This window comes from Spodoptera frugiperda, chromosome 28 (assembly GCF_023101765.2).
Source record: "Spodoptera frugiperda isolate SF20-4 chromosome 28, AGI-APGP_CSIRO_Sfru_2.0, whole genome shotgun sequence".
In the NCBI taxonomy this organism is placed as follows: Eukaryota; Metazoa; Arthropoda; class Insecta; order Lepidoptera; family Noctuidae; genus Spodoptera; species Spodoptera frugiperda.
In genome coordinates, this window is record NC_064239.1 from 8,189,908 (window position 1) to 8,217,412 (window position 27,505).

Here is a 27,505-nt window from a genome sequence, read left to right on the forward strand (position 1 = left end):
GTGTCGCGGAATGCTGCTCATGAATATGAGCCTCTAGCATGGCTTGAAACTAGTCGAGTTCCTCGTCAAAACAGTACGTGAGTAAGCCGATAACATAATAATTAATAATTATGGCATTTCACAGATAAACGTACGGAAATCTAAGAATTGATGCCATCAGTTTCATTTCACAGGATCTAGGTAATTAGAAGATCTAGGTAAGCTAACTAGATCGTCTAGCTAGACGCTAAACTAAAATCCACGCAACACGCAAGGTGTAAAGTAGATTTGCATAGACTAATAATTTGCAATATTGCACATTTATTACTAAATCTAAAATTACTCGTCTACATAATATGTACTTATTTATTATTATATATATTAAATATTATTCAATTAAAGCACAACTATTTAAATTGAAACAATACTACTTAATACTTTTATGTATTATATAAAATATGTTATAAAATACACTACATATTTTTATAGTTTTAGTAAATTCGTTTCACAAACGCCTACAATTTTCTTGGATGCAACGCGTTGCTCATTGTTCACCTTTTAAATCTATAGTCGTAGTTTATCTTAGTACTTACTAGAAAATTAAATTGTACTGAATTCTTAAGTTATTTTTGTCACTTCATTATAAAAACGTTTTTTACCTGAAAAAAAAGAAATAAAGGAAGGAAGTTTCTCAATTCATCTATAAGTTTTTCTTAGATAAAATATGTAGATTTAGATACAGAAAAACAATACAAAATATTAAGACAAAAAATAACTTTAAACAAAAGATTTAGACAGAAATGACGTAGGTAGGATACATAGTATTGTTATATTTTTTACATGCTTTTGTTGAGCTATTTGTGAACTCTGTAATAAAATCTAAATATAGAAATAAAACATACTTCTAATTGTTATATCATAATTTAAACGTGAAAATTATATTATAAAAATAATTACGTTATAAAAAAATCATGAAAATTGTATGCAGATTAGATGACATAATAATATTATAGTACCTTCGAGCTGGTCTGATGGTGGAATTGGAAAGTGGTTGATCCTTAGGTAGCCTAATAGTAATCGTATACTGAGTTTAGGCCCATCTGTTACGCCTACCCTTCTTTTAACGACGAATGAATGAAAAGCATGTTTTTAATTTTGCAACTATAAATAACGGCACGCCTTTAATCCCCGAAGGGGTAGGCAAAGGTGCATATTATGGCACATAATGCCAATGTACACCCACATTTCACAATTTATGTTGTAAGTCCCATGTAATAGGTGGTGAGATTTTTTTTTTATTTTGCAACTATTATCAGATAATAGTCGCAAAATTACATAATTACAATCTACATAGGATTCTTATGTAAATACTTTTTAAAAACGCTATGTTACGCTACATATGCAGCGTAACAACTGTCCTCATAAATATTGAAGGTAGTATATGTATGCATCTATCCACAATGTATATGCTGGACACATATGTTTTAATATTTAAGTAAATTCATGTTAATCAAATATTAGAATTGTGTCGAATCGAGGGTTGCCTCGATTCACTCATTTCGAAGGTTACAAGGTACCTAAGACTGTTCTTTAAGTTTATTGTTTTAAAACAGAGACATTTTGTTAGTGTCTAAGAAATCTTAACTCCTGTTAAAATAAATCATTGTTTATCTATATCTTCTATACATAGAATAAAACTGTAGAAGTGTTAATTACGTACACTGAAAATATAAAAACGGGATGTTACTCAGTTTGATTAAAAATGTTTGTCTGTCTGTCTGTCTGTATGTTCACGCATCACGCAAAAACTACCAGTCCGATTACGATAAAACTTGGTATTATTATACTTTAATATCCTAGACGTAACACTGGGTACTTTTTATCCCGAAAAAGCATATACACTAAGAACAAACTTAATTGTGCGGCTCAATCCCTAGGCGCGAGTACTGTACCAAACGCAAATAATATGTTTGTGGAATGTTAGCTTACCCGCAGTGGACTGTACGCTGTAGTGCCGATAGTCGAAATTACTTTTAAAATAAACGTTCGATTTTTAAGTAGGTCGGTTATTCCTAAGTTAGGATTATGATTAGTCATTTGCATATCGTTTTGTAGATATTTATTTACAAGTATATTAAGTAATGTTTATTTATTAATTTAGGTAGTTTAGATTCATTTTTCAAAACGGTTGAAGGGATTGGGATTAAATTTGGAACAGGGGTAGATCATGGTCGGTAATAACATATAGGCTTCTTACTATTTATCACACGGGACTGTGGGCGAAGCCGCTGGTAGAACTAGTTGGTAAATAAAACTGGAACCACAACTAATTCTTTGCGTTATTCCAGACCATAATCTATCCTTGTTGCAAATTTCATCCCGATCCCTTTAGCCGTTTTGACGTGATTGAGTAGCAAACATACAAACTCACAACCTTCCACATGTATAATATTAGTTAGATTAGAATTTAAAATAAAATAACGTTAACTTATTTTTATATTAAAATGTTAATTAATAAGTAGGTATTATTTAAGATTGAAATATAATTACTCAGCTAAAGTATTTAAACGTTTAGCGTGACATTATTTAAATAATGATTAATATTAATTGTCAATAAAAATAAGACGATGTGTAGGTACTAAATCCCTTGCTTCCTCGGATGTTTTGGTGAGACGCGATCGAGACACGTATAAATGCGCAGTGCCTCGCTTCTGTAGCGGCTGTCCGCCGAAACCGCGCACCACTCAACCACGCGTACGCGCACCCGAAAATAAACAACGAAAAAATATAATAAGTATTTTCGAGTTAACTGAAAATCTTCAAAAAATCAACCATGAACAACGCCGCTTTGTACGAGAAAGCTAACAGCATGCAGAAAAGGGATGCACTCAACTTTTTAGAAGACATCTCCCCGAAACTGAAGTGGAAGAAAAGTATCAGCAACATTCTGGACATTGGATGTGGAGATGGATGTGTCACCAGCATGCTGAAGAAGTACATTCCTACGGACTTCAAGCTGCTCGGCTGTGACATAAGTGAGAAGATGGTGAACTACGCCAATGACCACCACTGCAATGAACAGACCTCGTTCACAGTACTGGACATCGCAGGAGATATTCCCGAAGGCATGAAGGGAAAATTCGACCATGTGTTCTCCTTCTACGCCTTGCACTGGATCCTGGATCAAGAGTAAGTCAACATTGTTTATTTATTTTCTCTAAAAGTTTTAACGTCGGTATTTTGAAAATTTATCCTAAGTTGCTGTCAGTGTTTTCGTGTTTATATTTCGTTTTATTAAACCAACTTCTTTTGTTATTAAAACACGTATATAAGCCGTTATATAACAATGACATGATCATAATTATTATAAGGCGTATAAATGTTATAATTAAAACATAATTGCTTGCAATTTTAAAGAATATTTTAACTTAACATAGTGGGAATTGTGTTCATACCTTATAAGACTTGCTATGAATAAATTTATGGAGTTTTCACTAGGCTGTAGTAGTTAGATCATAATAAAACTTTGTATTTTCCTTTATACAGTGTAAACAGACTACATGTGTAGTGCCACGAGACTTGACAGGAATCCGAGATGACTAAAATATGATTAACATGCGGACGCGATAGCTTAATAGGTCCGATGAGTCTTATTAAGAATATCAGCTTAAGACAATTATCTGACCACAGCATGACAGTCATTTGTCGTAATGTATTTTCATATATAAGTACCAATCTAGATGAACAAAAGATATTTTAAATATTCTCTTAGCTGCTAGTAATCTTCTTCGTAGCAAGCGTGATAATATGGTAGGGCACTGCATAAGTATAGTGAACTGATTAAGATCTGTTTTACCTATAGTAAACATGCGTAAAGTACACACCTCGTGCATATGAATGAATCGATAATTGCTCTAGTACTATGACATTCTTCAATGTAAATATAAGTAAACTGTGTAATTGAATTATGTACTTAAGTAATAAGTAAGTATAATAACATAATTAAATTAAGTTTCATCTTAATCTCTAGCCGTTTTGTTACTTTAGGACTTAATTACTATGTTATCGGCTTACTCACGTAACTGTTTGACGAGGAACTCGACCAGTTTCAAGCCATGCTAGAGGCTCATATTCATGAGCAGCATTCCGGGACAGAAGTTATAATAAAACTTTGGAATTTCTTACACTAAGCCTGTTGAAGGTTAAATCGATGTATCTTCCATGTACTAAAATGTGAGTCGATCTATTTATATTAGGGATTTTTGAAAAATGAAAAAAACCCTTCTTATTTGTATGAGTGTAAAATCAAATATAAAAAAGGAATTAAATTTTACCCCTACGGAAGGGGGTATAAAACTGGCCATATGGTTTTAAGTCATAACTAGCCTGAGAGTAAAGATATACTCAGCGTATTTTTTTTATATGCTGCATTACACATCAGCCTGCATTATTACGTTTATTTAAGTCTTTTAACTAGACTTTTGGCTATAGCGAATTCGGGAAAAAATTTAGAGTTTAGTAAAACGAGAAAAGGGATACATTTTGCACCCTGATACATCATACGGAAATAAGATTTTTACGTTTTTCTGCATTATGGGGGAAATTATATATAGAAGTTTTGAAAATGATCACAATCATTTTAATTTGGTTTTGTTTATATTTACACCATACAAAAAGTTAACACTGTTGTATGGAACATATTTTTTTAGTATTTTCCAAAGATCAAAACGTTATGGAAGTGACAATCGCTTGACACGGAATTATAAACTGACTAGAAGAGATAAGCATCATGACGCATTTTGCTTTACGTACATTTTTTTATTGTGAATGCTTTATTGGTAAATAATGATATAAGAAACAAAAAACATTTTTATTAATAATGCAAAATATGTTTCAACGAAAAAAATACACCTGTGGGCTCCAAGGATGTTCCTTATTTATTTGACACTAATTCATTGAATTTTAATTGTTTTGAAGGTCATAGACGAAGCCGGTATCGGTCGGCGATCCTAGAAAATAGGGGCCGCAAATCGCTTTTTAAATTTTATTTTTAAGAAGAAGACTAGCATAGCCCTGATTAGTAAACTCACAACTTTAATATACTTTGCAGTCAACATTAAGTATACATAATAATAGAGATATCTTTTCATTCATATTCATAATATATATATATCTAAAAAATTACTATTAGCAATTATTGAACATAAAATCGAAATTATAACTTAGAATATAAAAACTTGATATTACTTCATTTGCATCTAAAAGAAAAAAAAGGAAAGGATGATTTGGTTTTAACATCCTCTGCTAACTTCTTAGGCAAACAACGTGATGTTACATTACAACTCATAATTACAAAAACCCTACAAAAGTAATGAAAAATTCAATGTCAAACGCATTGTTCTGTCGGCAAATTGTGCCATATTTAACGCTTAGCTCTCGGTAACGCAGTAAAAGTAAAATTCAGTCTACTTATAGCTAACCTATTAAATGGCTGAAACGCTGGTTTGTTACCATAACATCGTGTACCTACATATAGAACATTCGTGCGTACGTATGTTTGTAGCCATAAGAGCCCTATTCCATTAGGACAACATGGTCGTCCCACCAAATGAAAAGCCTCAAATCCTTATATATGTCATAAAAAAGTCACGCAACTAAGAAGTTGTATACAATCATTTGCTTAACCAACTGATTCTCGGTAACGGAGACAACCCTAGCGTTAGATCTATTGTCTAGTTACCATAGTTGCAAGACTGCTCGTGCGACCAAGAACTCCTAATAAAATAGGGTTGTAACACAAATAGGAAGTATGAACTTCCTAATCTGGACGTACACACGTACCAGTGCGTTGAGTAAAACTGTTTCTCGTTAATAGATTTGTAACTTCACTATTCCAATCTATACTATCTATCTATACTATACTTAATATTATAAAGCTGAAGAGTTTGTTTGTTTGATTGTTTGTTTGAACGCGCTAATCTCAGGAACTACTGGTCTGAATTGAATAATTCTTTTTGTGTTGGATAGTGCATTTATCGAGGAAGGCTATAGGCTATAAAACACCATGCTATGGCTAAAAGAAGCCGAGCAGAGCTGGTGAAACCGCGAGAAAGTAGCTAGTTAAATCTAAAATTGATTTTATTTCTCGAAATTTTAAGCAAAGGTACACAATTATGTACATTTAAATGGAACACTAGCTTTTGAAAGTTATATTGAGTCCCATGAAATACGAAGACTTATTTATTGTACATATAAGATAAGACTTTCTAAAAATGAAAAATATTTTGTAGTAGTCGCGTTTGCCAGAATGCCTGCCCAATTACTGAAACGCCATTCAAGCCTCAGAAGTGATTCATGTGATTTTAATTATTATTTTTTTCTTTTTCAGACGCGCATTCCAAAATATTTACGATTTGCTGAGTAAAGATGGAGAGTGCTTCACGATATTCGTCGCAGGCGCACCCGTGTTCGACGTGTACCGTACTCTAGCGCGTAATAACAAATGGAGCGCGCTGTTCACAGATGTCGAGAAATACATTTCCCCATACCACGACTCACAGGTAACTAAGGTGGTCAGTTTTCATTGTTTCTAAGCAAGTTGCTAGCATCTATCATTAGGCCACCTAACACGTCGTTGACGGTAGGCCTTAGGTCACATCAAAGGTAACGCTGGGTGCAGACCGCATGAATATTATACAGACTAAGTTTACAATCGTTGTAGATGGAACCAATATTTATATAGTATAGGTACTGTGTTTTCTTTACCACTTATGAAATCTTGAGAAATTGTCATATTTGTTTTTGAAACGATTTCTCAGGCGATTTTTTGTTAAATACGTGGTAATATGATTTATGACAATCATCAGACTTATTGTATAGACGTTTTATATAACATGTTTACTGTAAATAGGTAGTCAGTCGTCGTAAGTAGATAGTTAATGATACAAAACATGTTAAATCTAGTCAATTTTTCATTCAGAGTATTTACTATTTTCGGTAGAAAACATTTCATTGCATCATTCATACTAATATTTCAGTCAACTCTTATTATACTGTTTAATAAATAATTAGAAAAACATAACATTTCAATTCCTTTATGTCCTGTGTTTGTTGTTCTATTAATTCAAGAATATGTATATGCAACGTAACACCTTTTATTCCCGAAGGGGTAGGCAGAGGTGCACATTACGGCACGTAATGCCGTTATACAATGTACACCCACTTATTTTCACCATTTGTGTTATAAGTCCCATATAATAGAGGGTGCACCTATCACCATATATTGAAATAATTCAAAAATGTCTATGAAAAATAATACTTATATTTCTATTTACAGGATCCAGCGAAAGAAGTTAGGAAAATGTTAGAAAAAATCGGTTATGTGAACTACAAGGTGGAAGTCAAAAACTTGGTGTATACGTACGACAACTTCAGAATTTTATGGAGTTAGTATGAATTGCACTTGTTCTACATTTGTTTAAGCTAATTTATGCCTTTGATCATAGTGAAAAGGGTATATGTGTATATCAACGGAGATTAACTACTTAGTCACAAATCAAAAGCCCATTAGTCCAATGATTCATATTGAGTAGGTACTCCAAAACACTAATGGAAAACATCAAATTAGGGATTTCCTCGCACAACAAATATTTCCACTAAAATTAAAATTCTACATCGTTTACTTAATTACAATTCCATCGTCATTATTTTAATATAGATAGATATTAAAGCAATCTGATTATTGAATCACATATATTGTAGCACTGAAATTATTGACATACAAAAACAAGAGTTATTTAACACATTAAACGTCATGGGGGCAAAAGTGACCGGCGTTGGCGGAGGCATCTGTTGAAGGCAAATCTTCAACAGATTTTTGTTGGCAGTCAAAGTCTTAACTAGATATGTTAGACTTGAACTAGATTAATCACTAATGAAAACAAACTGCGCCCTAACATAAATTATACTAAAATTTTATGGGTTTTCTGTACAACAAGAATTTAGTTTACGCTGACCGATGTGACATGATTTACAGTCTCCACGTCAGCAGCATCGCCGTCTATATTTAGTTCCTACCAAACCTCTTACTAACGTTCCTTTATTGTTTTGTTTTACAGCAACCCTACAGTCTATCAACCCATTCAACATCCCGAAGGACAGGGAAGACGATTTCAAGCAAGATTACTTAAAGATTTTACAAGATATGAAAATTGTGTCCAAATATAATACCGATGATGCAAGTGTGAACTTTAAATATCGGTTGATAGTTGTACATGCTCACAAGCCGGCTTCAGAATTTTAGAAGTAATGATCACAAGTAGACTGACTGAACATTTGTAGTACAATAACAAAACCTGATGCAAGCTAGGAATTCCAATCTTATCACAACGTAGGTACCCTAATAAATGTCATTTTTGCAAGATGTGTTAACCTTAGTATGAGTTTGCTTTACGTTTAACTAGAGCGCGTTCAACGCTCTGATTGGCCGGTTCGAATAAACCAACCAATGAGAGCGCTCTCGTTTCTATTACTTTAAACGTAAAACTAATTCGTACTAAGGATGCTGGCATGTTAAAAAACGTTCGCTTCGGCAAATATTTTTGTTTGTATAATGGGTGAAGGCATTTTGGATGAATGGTGATGGTACCAGTATGTAGACCATCGCAAGTAACCTCTTCTACGAGCAGGTTATATTGTAAATAGATTTGTTTTATATGAGAATTAGTTAAGTATTTATTTATAATGTTTAGGTTTATGATGAAAGGGTTTAAGGCCATATTCGATATGATATTTGAGATTAATTTCTTGTTTGAACTGATCCTGATCATACCTATGCTTACCAAATTGTCATTGCAGTTTTAGTCCCTTTGACATTAATTAAGCTATATTTACAGTACAGACACGTTTATCGAGCGGTTACAAGTACGATTACGGAGCAAGTGGATAAAGTGTTATTGGGTTTTTCTCGAATTTTAGAAAATTCTTGATAGTGGCTCGAATCTCGGGCATTAAGAGATGTGATGCTTCTGCAATGGTTTTATAAAAGAATTTGACCAATAGCGCACAAAAACAAACTAACCGCTCTTCTATATTCAATCTTACTTCTTCTTTCTTTGTTAAATAAAATTGTTTATACGACTATCTCTATTATATTTGTGAATAATGAACATGATTTGTGAATTTTAACTTTTGACATAATTAAAAATGTATAAAATTATTTAATTCGAAAGGCCTACTGTATTTGTGATGTTTTTGTATTTTTAATTTAATAAATAAAAATTGTATTCCGAACCCAAGTTTGATATAAATGTATTAAATGGATATTATTTTATAAATTATGTTTTATTTTTATTTACCCGTAGAAATACACACAGAATCTACTTGAATGTAGTGTATCACTGAAACACTATTTACCTGTCACTATTTACCGGTAGTAACGGTGATACAGTATCACCAAAGTAAATACTGACTTTCAGCTAAATCTGATTAAGATTGAGACAGAGCTGAGCTGAAAAATAACTGAAAAAAATCCAGGAGAAAGATCTACTAATAATTATAATACGTATGTTATATTCATACTATTTCGTACGATCCTCTTGCGATCATAAAGGTAAATAAAAACAAATAGTGTTTTTGACAAATAACGTCAAAACACCTGAAATTTAGCTGTCCATATATGACGTAAACTCTTATTAAATAAAACTGAATTATTGTCCTCAGTAATTGAAAAAATAAGTTACCAAGAGCAAAGTATAAAAAAAAGGGAAAAGGAATTAAATAAATTAAACTAAGATGATGCGGAAAAAATCAATACGTGAAGTACGTGTCAAGCTAATTGTATTCTTCCTGATTTATTAGTTTCCTAGTACTACTGAGTGTTGTGTGTTCAAAACAAAACGTGTATTTGGGGCAACCTAAATCCTAGTTTCGAAGTCAGGGACCACCAAAATTCTTAAAACCTGTTGGAGTATCCCAATAGCTAGTATAAGACTTACTTATGTTTTATAGTAAAAATTTAATAATGATTATGTTACGGTTTTCAGTCCAGGACGGCGTCCATTATCTCTCAACACAGGGCGTCGTTGATCCAAAAATCTCTAGAGACACCGGCACCACCAAATGACACGTTGCACATAAAAATAAAGAGCCTTCGAACATCAGACCAGGAACCTAAACATTTTGCCATAAAAGTGACATTCTTTGACCAGCTACTAGTGCACGCCATTATCAAATCTAATGGCTCGAGAGACGAGGAACCAGATCATTTTATAGCTAACGGCACATTCGCTTATGATCCTTCAGACTATGAGAAAATGTGTCTGCTTGCTGATAATCCCCTTGTCGGTATGTCTTAGCAATTTACTTCAGTATCTGTTTGCTGTCAAATATCTGTAATCTCTTCATTAGTGGGAAACAACGTAATCTTTTCCTTTTTCTGTGAATACAATATTGCAATAACAGTTTCATTCTAGTAATTATTTTCTTGATTCTGGAATGGGACTACGACAAAATCAATATTTGCTCAAAGCCCTTTTCATTTAAATGCTCGTTCGTCGAGTAGATTTTCATGTTAAATAAAGTTTATCGATTGAATACTCTTACCTATAACTCCATTTCTAATTCGGGGAATATACTGATGTACCATTATGTATTGTATCTTTTCAGTTCATATACAACCTCTGAGAAATATTGATGTTAACAAATCGTCAGTTAGCATGGACATAGGCAACTTCATCAAAATATCACACACTGCGAGCATCAACTGCTGCAATGTCGATATTTTACCAATTTTTATTGGTTCAGATGGTATGACTGACTTTGAACTACTTAAAAATTTTCACCTTGCACATATGTTATAATAGAAACCAATTTAGCTGTCCATACTAACAATTGTCATTAAGTGGAAAATGTCCAATCCTGAATTCAAACTGTATCTATTAAATATGGTTTTTGCATGCAATACGCATGGCAGACGACTTACAGATCGCAGTTAGGTGACTCTCACTCTCATCTTTCGGCAGCTGGTTGTAGTTTAAATTCATACGCGGAACCAAAACTAAGTTTTACTCATTATTATTCATTTTAGAAGAGCAAAAGATGTGCATAAGGAAACGTTTGGAGCCGATGGTCCCACCGGCAACCTTAAACGCGAAGAGTTGGGACACTCTCCCTCTTCTCACGATGGAATTGGACTTAGAACGAGATCCTCTCAACAAGTTTCACCACAGGCTATTGCAGAATGCCAACTGGATGAAAATTACTCTGATCGGCTCCTACAACATGTTCATACCATTTGAGAAGGAGTACTTGTACACCGCTGCCACAAAAGCACCCTTATACGGTGAATCTGTAAGATCAACTGATCAATCTTTTTGTAACTTTGTGTTTTTATTTTATTCTGTTTCTTTGTAACAACAGTTGTGTTATAAGCTTTTTCTGAACAGCCAGGATTAATATCTGAGTTTTGTTATCTCTTAAGTCTTTGACTGCCAATTAGAAAACTGTTGAAAGCAAATCATCCGCTAACGTCGGTCACCGGTGACCACCACGGCGATCAATGTGTTAATGAATTAAGAGGCTATTATCATTTAACGATTATATCAGCTTTATAGATTTACAAAATAAAGTAAAATAATTACAGAGGCCTAACCTTAGCCTTCATTATTTTAGCTTTTAGCAGCTGAACTTTCTTTTTAGCTTGGTAGGACTACATGTGAGACAAGACGTCACTTCTAATTGAAAACCATTCTGTTGATTCTTTTATATATTAATTTATTAAGGCTCTCTTTTTGACTTTTGCAGAAACTTGGTCTAGTTACCTTCAGTCAAGGCGTCAGAGAGCCGCGGCGATTCAAATGTATGGATTTTTACCCTAAATGGGAAAGCTTGAGATCCATAGGAGAATTATTTACAAAGTCGGACGTAAAGTTGCAATGTAAACTGGAAGATTTACTTAATGATGATAACATTGATCTTCCTTATTACTTGAATCAGATACTGCCTTACCGTATGTTCTTAATCTGTGCATTCTTTTGTTACTGAGTGACTAATTTGTAAAACTAGTGAATATATAGCTGCTAAAAATTGATCCTGCTTAGTTATTTGAGCTGCAGGCACTACTCCCAAGTAAATGGTTTCGAGAACGACCTACCTTTAGTACAAGTTTACTTTACGTTGAACGAAAACGAAACGAAAGCGCGATCGGTGCTCTGATTGGTTAATTCATTCGCGCTGGCCAATCAGAGCCGAGAGGTCAAATATTTCTTAGATTTTTCGGAAATATAACATCGTGTAGTCTGAAGTTGTACGCATTATTGTTGCAGCAGTCTTGGTAAAAAGGGGATACGCATTGTACCTTATATTATATCTACTTATTAACCCTTCAGATATTAAAATGCGTGACATTATGTTATGTCAGTAGAAGTTGAAGAGCAAGGATTTAGGGTCCACTTTTCACTGGCATTAATTTGTATTGACGTTTCAGATACCTGCGTTTGGGGCTCATTTCATCGCACCTTGATGCTGTTGGATGATTACGAGCAATGGTTATGGAGGCACATCAGAAGTTACAAATGGCCACTGGAAATCCATATTTACGGGGAAACCGGCGGCTACAGTTTCATGGCGTTCATTAATTTGTTTCAACTTCTCTTTCCAGGAGGTTAGTATAGAAACTTTTATTTGTGAATCGATCAACAACACTTATTTTTTACAACTTTTATAGATTAACCACACCTAAAGTATCTCTTAACTAAGAGTTACTTAGCGTGAGGAAGTATCTTAACTAACCTGTATCTTTAGGACTCACTATTAAAAATGAAATGAAAACACATTTGTATTCAATACAGTGTCACCTTCTTAGCTTAGGGCTTCATTAAAATTTAAGAGAGGTTGATGAAAATGGATGTAGGTCTAATATGAAAAGAATATTGTTGGACAGAGCACACAGTTCGCATTGCTGTGCCTTTGAAATGGGTGGACGGTGTGGCGATGATGAAGGAGTGTGGGTGTGAACTACTCCTCACGCCGAATGAGAAACCTCCGGTTATCACGGACGTGACTGGGGGTCAAACGCCACCACCTAAAACCAAGAGCAGCAGCAAGTAAGAATATTTTGCTTAACTCCAAGAGTCGTGTAATAACTCCCAATTGTATAAAACCTATTTCTAAAGGTAAGCGTCTACAGGCCCGCATCGTACGCATCGCACGCAACGGATTTTAGTTTGTCTTGTATAGAAACTCATACAATTGCGTCCACTGATCCGCATCGCACGGACCGCTCATCGGCAATGCCTACATGCGATACGTACCGATGACGTCATACGGAATACCGATGCCAAAAATCCGAGTAAAAGTGGGATCCGTAATCCGCGTCTGCAATGCGAACGATGCCGATACAGTTGACCTTAAAAAGTCAGCTATTTCCAAATGTTTACCAGTTTCTGGAAAATAGCATAATTGATATCAATATAATTTCAGAGGGGCAACAGAATCGATGGTAACATCAGTAAGCACTTTGAATGAAACTCAATATAGACCAACTGGGTCTGATGCCAATGACGCTTTTGTGTTTGTAGAAGTTCAGTTTGGACGGCCACTTAAAGCTGTTTTTAAACCTCCTAAAGTATTGAAGTAAGTTGATCATGGAAGAATAACGTTTTATTATTTCATAAAAAAATACTTTCCTAATTGACAGACTAATTATAATTTTTATTTTCATACCTGTCATCATTCTTATTTAGGCTATTTTATTACAGAGAAGAAATAACAGCCATGCTTACTGAAATGGAGCTAGAGGCTCCCAGAAATCGAGCATGTACGGGGCGTGGTCAACCGGAGAGTGACTGGCAGAAAACCATACGAGCTGCAGCAAACGCCTTGCGAAAAGTGCCGTATTATGGTAAGTAATTTCTGTAGAACCTTGGTTTATCAAAGATTATTCAATCAATAACCTATTTTTTATCGAAGGTTGATATTTGATTTCATTTTGGCTTTAATTTTGTTTTAAGATAGACCAACAAGCTAGCTACACCAACAGCTACATTGTTAGTCAGAAAAAGTGTAGCTCCAGTTTTCAATTTGTAGGACACATTCCTGCCTACCATCTGGATTAATATATTTTTAACTTTATTACCTACTGGCTACCCGCGACTTCGGACCCGCAATCGCACTTTTTTAGAAAATTCTTCAATAAAAAGTTGTTTAACTTTCCGTTTCCTGGTTCTAAGCTATGCCCACACCAATTTTCAGCCGAATCGATAGACCGGTCTTGAATTATTAGTAGCGTTACTAACACGACTTTCTTTTATATTTTATATAGATGTTGACTTGTCATAGGTATGTGGTGTGTTCCGAATATTTTTAAGTTGTCATAAATGTTATTTTTCAGGAGTTACCGAGTTTTGTACTTTCAATCGTCAACTGAGCGAAACTAGGACACGAGTGGAGCTGACCACATCTTTTTGGCAGAACGCTGCCATCTACGTCAACAATAATTTTATCGTTAAACAGTATCTAGACTCTGATGAAAAGTTCGAAGTAACTATAATGTATTCTTTATTTAAAATCATCAGCTCAATCATCACTGCAAAATTAATTAAATCAGCATTGCTTTATGCATGTTCAAGTTCTTTATTGCATTCTTAAATATACATTTATAGAACTAAAAGGAAAATTAGAGTAACAATCTTGATCCCCTTGCTCGACCACACAATCAGTGAGGTACCTTTTTTAGGTTTTCCCCGAACCTTCAAAAGATGCCTAATTTATTGGGGAAAAAACTAGGGAGTGTGGGATTTTTACCTAAATAAGGCACTAGGTTCTCTTAGTAGACCAATCCCATTCTTACTTTATTTCTAATATATATTTGATAGAATAGTTTATTTAGGAGTTGGTGATGATGGCTCACGCGTGCCTCATGAGGTCTGCGGCCGCCATGCTGATACCAGGTAACACGTGGCACGACATAGATCCTGTCTTACGAGCTGCCAGACACGCTCGGCAGATGCAAGACTACACACATGCTATGGAACTTTATTTACAGGTACAATGTTTTTCTTTTTATGGATTAAGTTTCAAGGTGACGCGCATGGTCAAAATACCTAAATACAAGTTATAGTTTATAAAAATATCTACTTTACAAACTCTGTATTCTATTTTTTTTTCATAAAAACATTAATTATCTGCTTAAATGATACATTGAAAAGTCATCGAAAATATGACAATGAATACTATCTACTAGGTCTCTTTACTTCTAACTAGGTATCTGGGGGGATTACGTGTATGTAACGTAACAATCCATAAAATTGTTATATTTTTAGCTGGTAGTGGATAAGCCAAAATATCCTCATTACTGGCGTGAACTGTCAACATGTATGAAGGATCTTGATAAAGACTGGGCCATCGTTTGTCTAAACAAGGCTATAGTACTCGACCCTCGAAGCCCTTTAACGTATGTACTTCTTATCATCATTACTGCTATCTTAATATTCAATCTTCTTCGTGTCCCCTAGTTGTTTGTTGATCTTTTCTTTTACATACATTTAAATTCAGTCCCCATTAATCACAAAACACTCATTCTATACAATTATATTTTAGGCTCCTATCTAAAGGCGCCATGTTATTTGAAGACGACCCCACAGAAGCTGAGCCATTCTTTTTCGCTATTCTGGAATTTAATCCATACTGGACCATTGGTTGGGTCATCACTAGCGTTTACTTCTACGAACGAGAGCTGTACCATTTGTCAGATACCATTATGCAATATGCTAATAAGTAAGTTTTGATCTTATCATTTTACAATCAGCTCCATACTGTAAACAAAACTAGAAGAGCATTAGAATTGAAGCACATGTTATCTAGGTTACGTGGAGAACAACATCACGAAACGCAATTTTCGCGCTCGTGGGAACGAGAGCTGGGAGACTGGTGGGACAGCACGCCGCTGCTGCCAGGCATGAGTCTGTACTACGAGGCAGCTGATCTTCTACTCAGGTTGAGAGCTGTGCCTGTACGTATATTTCTCGTTTGGGAGATAAAATTTAGTGCATAAAGATATAAAGACGCACCCCTAGATGAAGACTCCGTTAACTCAAAAAGTGTCCATTTTGAGTTAATGGCCTTTTCAAATTCTCGTATCGAGTACCTACACGGACATATAACGCACGTAGCAATATCGTCCACCATTTTGAAAAAATGGCGCTTAATAGTTCGATTTTTGATATCTTTTCTTTTGTAGAAATATCAGTTTTTCTTTATTTCTGAAAAAACTGTTTTTTTGAGTTACCGGAGTCTTCATCTAGGGGTGCGAAGAGTGCTTCTTACATGGTATCTGTTTAAAAAGTTGGCAGAAGCGTGTCTGGCTCGTCTGCTGTCGGAAACGGTAGAGACTACGGCGTACTATCACCTAGTTGGCGTGTGCTGTCGTCTGCGAGGACAGTACAAGGAAGCTATCTGTCACCTAACTGTTGGTCTTGGCAAATTCGGAGAGGTGGGCTTTCATGAATTTTATCTAAACCTTGAACAATTCAAAGAGAAATAAAGTTCATTAGTTTCAGCTTCTGTTAATTTTTAATATCAGATTAATTACCTGAGAAGCCTTGAAGCTGAATGCCAACATAGACTTGGCAATATTAAGAATGCCACTGAATCGTTTGCAAAAGTCGGTACCTGCGTCAATACCCTCAGGTAAGTAAATAGTGTATTATTAGGTATTTAAGCTTGCTAATAAGTGCTTAAGTTGTTTTTGTCGCTTTGTCGTTAAGAGAATGTGGCATTTAGATTGATATCAATTAAATAAGTTCAGCTATTTCTAACCTTATTTTTCTTAACTCTTATTTTTTTCACCAAATTGAAAATCTCTCTAATTTGTAACTATGAATATGAAACGATTGATGAAATAAGGTAGCAATGATATATCAACCATTAAAAACAACATAATCCACTTATTTGTAAATTAATCACGAGCTTCTCTTAATATTTTGATTTAGTATTCTGATGTCGTTGTCATCTGGCGATAATGCGAAAACTCGAAGTATTTTAATGGAACTTATAAGACGCCAAGCCAGCGCGTACTCTTGGACGGCGCTCGCTGATAACTGGGTGGTATGTAATGCCTTAGCTATGTTATTGTTTTTCATAATACTTTCCTCATTGTAGAATATAAAAAAAACAAATTCCTTAACCAGATTGGAGTCAACTGCAAATACAATATTTTCTACATAGTATTCCCTCATAGTATTCCAATGCTAAATAACTATTTATTTAGCATTGGACTTTACTACTAGGTATGGTGAAACATAAAAATCCCAAAGCAATTTTATTGTTTATTATATATATTGTTATTTAAAAAAAAACAAAAAAAAGCTTTATACAGAGAGGAGTGGAAGGAAGGTAGGGAGGCCTTTGCCCTGCAGTGGGACGATCATGGCTGAAATCAAAATTTAAATCGATTTTTTGTTCTACATAATATTCATTAGAACTTACATTAGTAAAGTATAAACTATACCCAATAACCAAACAAGTAATCCATTATATCCCACCAGAGAACGCACATAACTAATCCTGACGAAGAAGTGGAAGAAGGTGTGAAGAGCACAGAGCAGTTGAATGCCAAAGCCTGCGCCATTGCCTGCGCTGTTCAGGCACTCAAGATAGACAGACGAGCGGGCCGTGCCTGGGCAATCCTGGGCAAACTGGTCAAGCCTAGTGCCAGGCGTCTACACTGCCTGCAAATGGCCAGTTCTGTAAGTTTTATGTATATTTTCATGTGTTTGATTTTGAAATTTTCAGACTAACTTTAGACTCGTCTATACTAGAGCCTTAGACTAGGTATTAGTAGGTATACACACTAGAGCATTTCATATTCAAACGTGGTACTTTAATATAACTGCCGACGAATTTGATCCCTCAATCCCTCGGAAGAAAATTAAGTAAATTCTGATGATAAATAAACTGTACTAAATATATCCTCCTTCGTAGGGTGAAACGTGTGTCTGAAAGGGCTTGTACGCATTTTACGCCCATTTGTATTTTTCAACGTTCAACCTCTTGTCTGCCGCTATATGAAACACAATAGAAACCATATTGTGTCTTGCGTAGATCTGCGTTCCGTCATACAATAGGTTAATATTATACAATAGATCAATGATCTCCTTTTGATGGTTGCCTTGTTAACTGATACCACCAATATGTTTCAGTGTGGATGGGAAGTGACAGATGAAGATGTCAGTTTGTCACCGACACCGTGCCACTTTGTTGGCTCCGCGTTGCGAGAATGCCGATGCTATGTCTGCGATACAACAAAGGTGTAATGCGGGACCTAAAATGGAACTACTTTAGTTGTACAATTTAATATTAAACAACACAGGAAAGATGTTAGAAGATAAAGCGATGATTTTATCTTCTTTAGATAATTAATAATATATTTTAATTATAAATTATTTTCTATAAAGTGTATTTATTTAAAATACTACCGTTTTACTCATGTGCAACTGTTACTACATAATACGCTAAATTGGGATATTCATTTTAAACTGTATGAACCTAGTAGCTCCTTTGACACATTTGATGAAAAGAAAATATTATCATAAAACCAATCACTTTCATACCTGTCTATGAATTAACAATACTATTCAAAAAAGTAGGCGAATAATAGAAAGGTAATAAGGACAATGGCTTCTTGTCTTCCATTCAGTATTCAGTATACTGTATGACTAATTTTATAACATGAACCTTTTCTACACAAAACAAATCACATTTGATGTTGAATAATTTAGTTTTCACTAGCTGACCCAGCAAACTTCGAACCGCCTCAAACATAATTTTTTCTCACCTTTTAACCTTTCCCTGGACTTCCACAAATAAAGGCTCAAGGCTAAAATTTGCCAAACATTTTCAGCTTTTCTCGAGTTTTTTTTACGAACAGCAATAGATTTTATTCCATTTTGGTTATAGCGCATGTTTATCTAACTCTACACTACTACAGCTAAGTACTTCGTTCGTATCCTATCAAATCCTGGCGAACGTAATCCTAAGAACACCACGTTTAAAATAATAAAAAAAAAAATGTCTTCAAAATTAGCAGTATTTTAACCGACATTCCAAAAAGGAGGAGGTTCTCAATTCGGTTGATTTTTTTCTATTAGAACGCCATAGAACCGCTGATTATACTATATTTTCCAATGAGATTATTCATAATACTTATTGTCCTTTCAGTAAAACTATTGCACAAAGCCCTTTATGTAAATAATTGCTTGTCAATGGTCAATACAATACTTTGAACAATTCACTATTGAATCAAAATCGATTGACTAACGATGACGTCATGTATTTTCGTTTCGACTCATTGATTGCACGAACTTAGACCTAAAAGAGAATATACATAAGATTTCTATTGTTTTACCTGATGATTACATGTTTTAAACTACGCGGTGGTTATTAGGTCACTATAAAAGTTTAGTAAGTCATCATGATCCCGTGGCTGGTGAGAATGTGTTAGTACATGAAGTATTTACGCAAACAAGAATAAGAGACATGTAAAGTTATGCGTTAAAATATCCTGTATCCTGAATAACATAAGCTGGTAGCCATGAGCAAGGGCGCCGTAAGGCCGTCTATTATTACGCCATGACCTGTGCCACCCTATATTTACGCACTGCTAGTTTGCATTACACACCTAATTAGCTATTGAATTCAGAAATATAGGTCAGTTTTGCCTTAGCTAATTTCTTGTTAGCAGAACGAACACACAATATTTATCTAGCTGCCCTGTTTTGTAAACGTACCTAATTGTAGGTAATGGGGGCACTTCCTCGTGGCCTTAAAACTAACTAGGGCTTGAATGAAACATGAGATTATAATATTATTGGTTTATATTTACCATCGTCGCCAGCAGCGCCTATAGGGGGCACCCGATTCCCTAATGACTATCTAGATCTAAGCCTAGATAATTCTTTATATTTTATAGATCATTTAATTTAGTTGTCACTAGTTACAAACCCATCTAAATATATTTCGTCCCAAGGCTTTACATTCCAAACTAATAGACTATATAGAGGTAATCGAAGGCATTATTTAATAAAAGAACAACATCACCAATTAACATTCATTTTAATTTTCTGATCTCAAATAACATAAAAAGACCAAATAACAAATGCAACAATAAAAAAAACACTTAAAATTAATGAACCCCTCATTTTCATTTAAACTATGTACAACAAATCCCCTAATTGACTATGAACAACCTAACTAAACCCAACTTTGGAAAGTAATCATCATTATCACACCAATTGCAAATCATTAAGGGCAAAGTTGGCATGGCAATTACATCCACAAGACTAAGCAAGAATGCTTATAAACATGACTGCTCAATCCAGTATCCCGTTTGAAAAAGAAATGTACCGCCTACAGACTAAGACGACATACCAGCTGTTGTATATCAGCTATAATGTCCATTTTTTATATTATTTTTTTCAAGGGTCGTCGTAGAACCATGTCGGGTTCAGGTGGAAGGGCAAGCTTGATAGTCGTGTAATGTCCCATGGCGTCAGGCGGCAGGGTGGTGATAACAGGCTCATAGCGAGGGAACATGTCTATCATCGTAGCTGTCAGTAGCGCCGCACCGATGATTGCCACCGCCGCGCCCACTACAGCACTGAACACAAATATTTATACTTTAAATACACTAAGTGCTAAATCACTTTATTAGTTGGTTACAATATACTTAACACTAGAAATCTTAAACGTTTCGAAATGGAAACGAGAAATTCCTTCAATTTATTTTCAGAGTAAGAATAATACATTCAATTTATGTTTTATATTATCACTGAAGCTATCTCTACGCATAATATTGGTATCTAAACGTACGTCTTTAATCACTTTAAACTGGGTATTAAAATGAACATTTAGGGAACTAAGTAAATCAACACTTGCTTACAACAACACTAAACTTATGTTTCAAGACAATCCAATGTAAGTGTCACACAATTGAAAGGACTTACAGTCAAGTCACGACATTAATAATTATGGTGTTCACTGGGTACAAAAAAAAAGAAAAAATATAATAAAGGAACTCACATAAGGACCATTCTTCGAGCACCAACACGGGCGAGATCTTATTGGACTCTGCCAGGGCAGCCGACACCGTTTAAATAGCTAATGCTCGGAAGCAGCTTGAATAGACAGGAAGATATTATAATACAATAATACACACTCGATTCGATTTAGCTAAATGGGCTAGCTTATATAAACATACCTACGAATGGAACAATCGACAAATACCTATAGGAGAATTTTATTCATATAAATACTATGGTGTTATTTGTTTATTTAGCGCGCGATAAAATGCGACTTGTAACCACGAAATTTCTAGTTCGATTGAAGATTTATATTGTGATTATGATTTTCATCTATTGTTTTTTTATAGTGATCGCGTAATGACTAGAATTGGGATAACATAAACATAACGTCACGCAGTTTATGATCCATGTTTAAGTGTGGGAGAGCCATGCTTCGGCACAAGTAGCTACTCGTGCCAGAAGTAATACCACCGCTCGACCGCAGTCATACCACAGCCTCACAGAAAACCGACGTGAAACAACGCTTACGCTGTGTGGGTGAGGTTATCGGAGGCCCAATTAACCCCTTCCCAATCTTCCCAATCCCCGATTCCCCAACACAGTTGTAACGCCTCTGGTGTTTCAGGTGTCCATGGGCGGCGCCGATTGCTTACCATTAAGTGATCCGTCTGCTCGTTTACCGACTTATACCACAAAAATCCCTGAAAGGGCACGCAAAAAAAAATCATCGTAGAATTTGACACCAATTTGTTCATTAATTATGTTATGAGTCCCATGAAAACGGGAGGTGGTACACCGGGTGTAAGTAAGAAAACCAAAAGAGGCTTTTCCGGCCATAGAAAACAGAAATAATGATGATATACATAATATACCCAACTAGGAAAATATCATCACTCTTTATCTATTACAGAAGAAAAATGAAACCAGATTTGAGAAAGATATTTAACCCACTCATAGTGCTAGACTTCTTGATTTACCTGCACTCAGTAGCCTTATATTTAATATCTAAACACCTCGACTAGCGTAAGATTGTCTCGAAAGTAAAACGTAGTGGATAAATATTTTAAAATTAGCAACTACGTTGCACTTTCACTTCCGACTAAATCTTAGGTATCTAGCTATACCTAGGTAATAAGTAGTATCTACATTTTGTCGAACAACTACGGACTATGCAGTTATTAGATAATGCACACCACGTAATGCCCACATCACTGATATCATATCCATTTGAAATGATCAGTCTAGAACTACTTTTACCTTCTTGGCGCCAATATATAAAGCACACTGAAGTTTATTGCATAACTATTACATCTAGACATTATTTTAAAATGTTTAACATATATTAGTGTACCTAAGTTTCAGTTTTTCGTCAAAAACTAAATACCAAGCTACGAAGTGAAGTAGTGAAGTTGATAAATTAATTCAAAGCAATTAAAGCCTTTACGACATGCTTAGTAATTGACATTAACAAAAAGTAGTTTGTTGAAGACTCCAGACACTTATCTTTATAAAGAACGACAATTAAACCCAAACTTATTTGTGATATAATGGTAATTATGTAACAACCAATACATTCTAATGATTAGTATGTGTACCTACAATTTTTACCGGTTCTAATGTTAGTTGCAATCTTTTCCACCGCCGAAGTTGTCGTGTTCGTTCCATAACTCCATTCAAAATAACTATGAAGAAATCTATTGTTTTGAAATGTGTCTGTATTCTCATCTCGACCCACATGTTCAAAGAAGTAATCACGTTAAATTTCTTTGGCCTGGATACGCTCACTATAGATCTCCCACAAGGAAGGGTGAGAGGATCATTTGACTTGTTCAACACTCAAAGGATGTTTCTAGGAATACCATACGCTACTGTTACGGATAGATTTCAGGTTAGTGTTCATAATGTCAGTATATTCTCCATTAGTAAAGAAATAAACTCATATAATATTTATTTAGGAACTTTACAATGATGGTCTTAATATTATATCAACTAGTTAACCCTTTCTTATTTTACCTTTTCCTCTCCGTCCAGGTTGCCGGTAGCCCTCCAACTTGGAACGGCACATTTACTGCAAACCAAGGAAACGTAATGTGTAACCAGTACTTTTCCACTTTGAGACAACCCATCGGTCAAGAAGATTGTTTGGTACTCAATATTTATACTCCACCATCTCGTACAAATGAACTATATCCAGTGATTGTTTTTATCCATGGAGGAGGATTTTACTTTGGTAGCAACTCTAAGCTCATCTATAATCCTCAATTTTTGGTAAGAGAAAACGTAATTGTTGTTACCATCAACTATCGTCTTGGGGCCTTTGGTTTCCTGTGCCTGGGCATCAAAGAGGCTCCAGGAAACGTCGGCTTGAAAGACCAATTGGCTGCTTTAAAATGGATCCAAAACAATATTGCCTACTTCGGTGGTGATCCCAAGTCGGTCACCATATTTGGTGAAAGTGCTGGAGCAGTTTCTGTTCATTATTTTCTTCTTAGGAACTCTACTGAAGGACTGTTTCATAGAGTTATAATGGACAGTGGATCAATTCTAATGCCTCAAGATTTCGAATACAATCCTATTCAATCAGCATCCACAGTAGCTACGCGTTTGGGCTATAATACTTCAGACCCCAACGAGTTACTGCAAATATTTAAAAATTCAACAGCTTCTGACATAGTTAGAGCTTCCTATGCAGATCAGACTAATGACGCATTTTCACTCTACTACTTTACACCGTGTGTGGAGACTGCTGTCGCTGATGAAACAGAACCCTTAATAACGGAAGAACCAACACAAATAATTAAGAGACCTGGTCTTAACGTTCCAGTTATCATTGGATTCAATAACCGGGAAGGTATTTATTGGGCGCAACATTACAATTACCAAACGGTTGAACAAGTGAGAAGTAATTTCGGTAGTCTCATACCCAACTATTTACAGTTTGAATCTGATGTTAATAGAACAACGTTTATCAATGATGCTGTAAATGTATACTTTAGCAACAGGACAGTAATCGATGGTTTGATAGAGTATTTATCTGATTCATTGGTTATTTATCCGTCGACGTTTGCATCTGAGGTTTTAACGAAGAATTCAAACCGATCAGTGTATAATTTTTATTTCGATTATGATTCATTCAGGAACTTGAACAAGTTCCTTACTCGGCTAAGGTTTACTCCCGGTGCATGTCATGGAGACGAGTTATTTTACCTGTTTCAACCGGCTGTTTACGCCGCGCTGCCTGCTACGCCGAATGATGCCGCAATCATTGCAGCTATGACGGCGCTGTGGACGAGTTTCGCTAAGACTGGGTAAGTGTTGCGAACATATCTACCTAATAATATCTGCTTATATCTATCTCGAAGAGCAGGAGTAGGAACAGGGTGGTTGTTAGTCAGTAAGAGTCTGACATTCCCTCTCGTCTCATACGTATTATGGAAGTATGTATTGCCATAAGCTGGTTACTGCTTACTGCTGCAGCTGATAATTTCGAAAATTCAGAAGCGTTAACCCTCTTCTTTATCATATGCATGTACAACTAAAGGGCCTGTATGTATTTTTAGGATACCTTCAACTTCAGCAACCACGTGGACTCCAAGTAACCAGCACTTGGAATTTCTTGAAATAGGCAAAGAAATTAAAATGATCCCATTACCGAATCAAGAACGGATGGAGTTTTGGAGGCAAACCTATGAAAAATATGGAAGAAAATAAAATAACAATTTCGTTACCAGCGATAATTTATTGTTTTTATTCAGAAAACCTCTTATACTGGTACATCGTAGATCTAATGGAACCGTGTAACCGACCACTATTCATCACTATTGTAGATACCAATTACTAAAACGGTTTCATACTTAGAGTATTTATTCAACAAAATCAGCCATAAGCCAGAGTTTCCCCATATGACTTCTTGATGAGCAGGTTGGACATGCCCTGCATATAACGGCTCCTTGAAGACCTGGAGACCTTTACGAGGTCGTCTGTTAATTATCATCGCTTGTTTATTCATGAATGTACATAAATTGGATACCTACTTATTTAACTTATGCAAAACTACAAGCAACTAGTAGTCATCACGTCACGAAGAATAAATAAAAGTGGTTGTAAACGTCACAAGTTGAGTATCGGGTACGATTCTATAAACCAATACTTTAGTATCTATCTAAAGTATTTTTTATTTATTACTAGCTGACCCGGCAAACTTCGTACCGCCTCAAACATATTTTTCTCACCTTTTAAACCTTCCCTGGACTTCCTCAAATAATTCAAGTCCAAAATTTGCCTAATCGGTCCAGCTGAAATGAATAAGTATTGATTTTTGTATATAAGTATAAAGTATGGGGTTTTCCATTTATAAAATTCTCAGTGATATACTAACAAACAGAACAGAGTCCTGATTTACCATATCTAGGTATACCTAGTTTATGTGTAGCTGAATGTTATGACTGCAATGGGGTCGCTCCCTATTGAATACCTACATGCACTAGAGCCCTTTACAGAAAAGTGTGAGAGAGCCATGCTTCGGCACGAATGGGCCGGCTCGACCTGAGTGATACCACTACGGCCTCACCGAAAATCGATGAGGCCGTAGTGTAACCGATAATCGATCGTGAAACCACGCTTGCGTTATGTTTCGTTGTGTGAGTGAGGTTACCGGAGGCCTAATTTCCCCTTTCTCAATCTTTCCAATCCCCAATTCCCCAACAACCCTTAAATTTCTAACCCCCAAAAGACGCTTGTAACGCCTCTCGCCTGGTGTTTCAAGTGTCCATGGGCGGCGGCTATAGCTTACAATCAGATGATACGTAAAAAAAACTATGTAGACAGAAATAAAACAAGAAATACGTGACTTACAAATTCTTAATGTGTAACATTTATTTATTGAAACAACAACAATATCGTGTATTTACATATAAGATACTCGCGAGACAAAGTTCATCCTTTACGTAGGCCGATGTGACGATTGTGGTTGAATCTGTGAGCCGCTGGCGCCGCCGTCGACGTCGTGGTCACCAATGGAGCTGGAGTGGGAGGACTTGGGAGTTCATTCAACTTCTTCGTCAGCCACACCATGAAGTAAACGACCAAACCCACACCGGTAATCCTGGATAATACAAACATTATAATAACTTCCAAATCTCTGGTTTAAATTTTACAGAAATTCACGAATACAACTTTAGCAACCTCAAGCCTTTTAACCCCGATGTGGTAGAAGTAGAAGGTGGCAGAGGTAAACATTATGGCATGTAATGCCGCTATAGCGGCACAAATAGTGAAAAACATTGTATACAAAAAACATTGTATACAATTTACACCCACTTTTCACCATTTGTAAAATAAGTCCCATGTAATAGAGGGTGAGCCTATTGCTATATACTGGGCACCATTCCAAACTCCGTGCTACTACTGAGAAATTTTCGTAAAACCGAAAATACTTTGTTCGACCCGAGAATCGAACCCGAGACCCCTTGTCCGGCAGTCGCCCTTGCGACCACTCGACCAACGAGGCAGTCGTGCATTATCGGTTGATCGGGCTTCTTTCTCCATAGGTAGGTATGAATAATGCACTAAATTCTGTAACCAATAGAAATCGTATAAGTATTAGTTTTTCATTTGTCCCTAAAAGTTGGGTCAAAGTTACCTGACCCTGAAATTCTATAACCAGACAGAGAATCCAGAACAAAGCTTATATTAGTTTTTCACTCTAGATACCGTAAAACGTTTGGGTCAAGTAGAATTCAAAGGGTGAGGTACATACAGGAATGGAGTGAATAAATGTTAGACATATTTTCTCAGACATAATATTCGCCCCTCTGACTGTATCTAGATCACCCATAGAATTCTAGGGTCACCCCATTTTATTGAAGTTTTCAACAGGGTACCGATTTTCAGGCTACGGGCCCACAATGAAGTGAATAGATTTTATCAGAAAAATCCGTTACCACTTTCTGTCTAACACCGGAGTCGAAACCGTATAAAATATAAGAAAACAGATCAGATAAAAACTTACGAATAGTAGAACTTAACACAGTTATACCTGAATGTTAATACGGTTAAGCAAGGTACACGTGACACAACCCCAATTCATAGCCACCTAGTACCTAGATACTAATTAAAGATTTGCAGTTATTAGATACTCACAATTTTAAACTCGGCAAACCCATATCTTGATCTGTTAGTCTCTATTTGCAATATACCATGAACGTCCTCCCAACCGTTATCACAATTCCAATTGAACTGTTAAATGCCAGGTTATCTGCAGGCTATAGATAAATCTAAACAATAGAATATTGGTGCTATAGCATTAACTTAACCTAGGTATGTGCTACACTAAAACAGCAGAGCAGCAGCGCAGCTATGCTGAAAATATTTAATTTTTATAGGTACTTCCTTACAACCAACTGATTGACAACAATCCAATCCAACCAATTTATTAATTGATTTAAAAA

General features: G+C 35.5%; 3 protein-coding genes and 2 long non-coding RNA genes across 5 annotated transcripts; 3 read left to right on the forward strand and 2 right to left on the reverse strand.

The window, feature by feature from the left end:
* Positions 1 to 2,661: 2,661 nt before the first annotated feature.
* On the forward strand, positions 2,662 to 9,315 carry LOC126912661 (juvenile hormone acid O-methyltransferase-like). The gene is made up of 4 exons (XM_050705758.1): positions 2,662 to 3,168; positions 6,368 to 6,539; positions 7,316 to 7,424; positions 8,097 to 9,315. The coding sequence occupies exons 1-4, from the start codon at positions 2,813 to 2,815 to the stop codon at positions 8,279 to 8,281; spliced, it is 822 nt and encodes a 273-aa protein (XP_050561715.1). The 5' UTR covers positions 2,662 to 2,812; the 3' UTR covers positions 8,282 to 9,315.
* A 344-nt stretch (positions 9,316 to 9,659) lies between these two features.
* Positions 9,660 to 18,290, forward strand: LOC118265098 (uncharacterized). Its single transcript, XM_050705760.1, has 19 exons — positions 9,660 to 9,798; positions 10,023 to 10,323; positions 10,645 to 10,785; positions 11,066 to 11,328; positions 11,782 to 11,986; positions 12,464 to 12,640; positions 12,920 to 13,082; positions 13,459 to 13,611; positions 13,737 to 13,879; positions 14,369 to 14,517; positions 14,867 to 15,022; positions 15,300 to 15,430; positions 15,577 to 15,753; positions 15,841 to 15,988; positions 16,322 to 16,468; positions 16,559 to 16,665; positions 16,968 to 17,082; positions 17,523 to 17,723; positions 18,177 to 18,290. The coding sequence occupies exons 1-19, from the start codon at positions 9,772 to 9,774 to the stop codon at positions 18,288 to 18,290; spliced, it is 3,018 nt and encodes a 1,005-aa protein (XP_050561717.1). The 5' UTR covers positions 9,660 to 9,771.
* A 1,781-nt stretch (positions 18,291 to 20,071) lies between these two features.
* Positions 20,072 to 21,340, reverse strand: LOC118265400 (uncharacterized). Its single transcript, XR_004782743.2, has 2 exons — positions 21,055 to 21,340; positions 20,072 to 20,632 (listed from the first exon to the last, which is right to left on the reverse strand). It is a non-coding gene; the product is annotated as an uncharacterized LOC118265400 (long non-coding RNA).
* Positions 21,341 to 22,393: 1,053 nt separating this feature from the next.
* LOC118265387 (esterase FE4-like) lies at positions 22,394 to 24,791 on the forward strand. The gene is made up of 3 exons (XM_035578226.2): positions 22,394 to 22,944; positions 23,088 to 24,364; positions 24,617 to 24,791. Exons 1-3 carry the CDS (start codon positions 22,741 to 22,743, stop codon positions 24,765 to 24,767), a joined length of 1,632 nt encoding a protein of 543 aa, XP_035434119.2. The 5' UTR covers positions 22,394 to 22,740; the 3' UTR covers positions 24,768 to 24,791.
* Positions 24,792 to 25,901: 1,110 nt separating this feature from the next.
* On the reverse strand, positions 25,902 to 27,419 carry LOC118265493 (uncharacterized). The gene is made up of 2 exons (XR_004782754.2): positions 27,198 to 27,419; positions 25,902 to 26,160 (listed from the first exon to the last, which is right to left on the reverse strand). It is a non-coding gene; the product is annotated as an uncharacterized LOC118265493 (long non-coding RNA).
* Positions 27,420 to 27,505: the final 86 nt, after the last annotated feature.

Excerpts from the sequence above, each read along its gene's own strand:
- LOC126912661 (XM_050705758.1), top strand. The coding sequence starts at position 2,813 with ATGAACAACGCCGCTTTGTACGAGAAAGCTAACAGCATGCAGAAAAGG. Across the intron at positions 6,540-7,315 it reads CCCCATACCACGACTCACAG|GATCCAGCGAAAGAAGTTAG; the intron begins GTAACTAAGGTG and ends TTCTATTTACAG. Across the intron at positions 7,425-8,096 it reads CAACTTCAGAATTTTATGGA|CAACCCTACAGTCTATCAAC; the intron begins GTTAGTATGAAT and ends TTTGTTTTACAG.
- LOC118265098 (XM_050705760.1), top strand. The coding sequence starts at position 9,772 with ATGATGCGGAAAAAATCAATACGTGAA. Across the intron at positions 9,799-10,022 it reads GGAAAAAATCAATACGTGAA|TCCAGGACGGCGTCCATTAT; the intron begins GTACGTGTCAAG and ends TACGGTTTTCAG. Across the intron at positions 14,518-14,866 it reads ACTCTGATGAAAAGTTCGAA|GAGTTGGTGATGATGGCTCA; the intron begins GTAACTATAATG and ends TAGTTTATTTAG.
- LOC118265387 (XM_035578226.2), top strand. The coding sequence starts at position 22,741 with ATGAAGAAATCTATTGTTTTGAAATGTGTCTGTATTCTCATCTCGACC. Across the intron at positions 22,945-23,087 it reads CTGTTACGGATAGATTTCAG|GTTGCCGGTAGCCCTCCAAC; the intron begins GTTAGTGTTCAT and ends CTCTCCGTCCAG. Across the intron at positions 24,365-24,616 it reads ACGAGTTTCGCTAAGACTGG|GATACCTTCAACTTCAGCAA; the intron begins GTAAGTGTTGCG and ends ATGTATTTTTAG.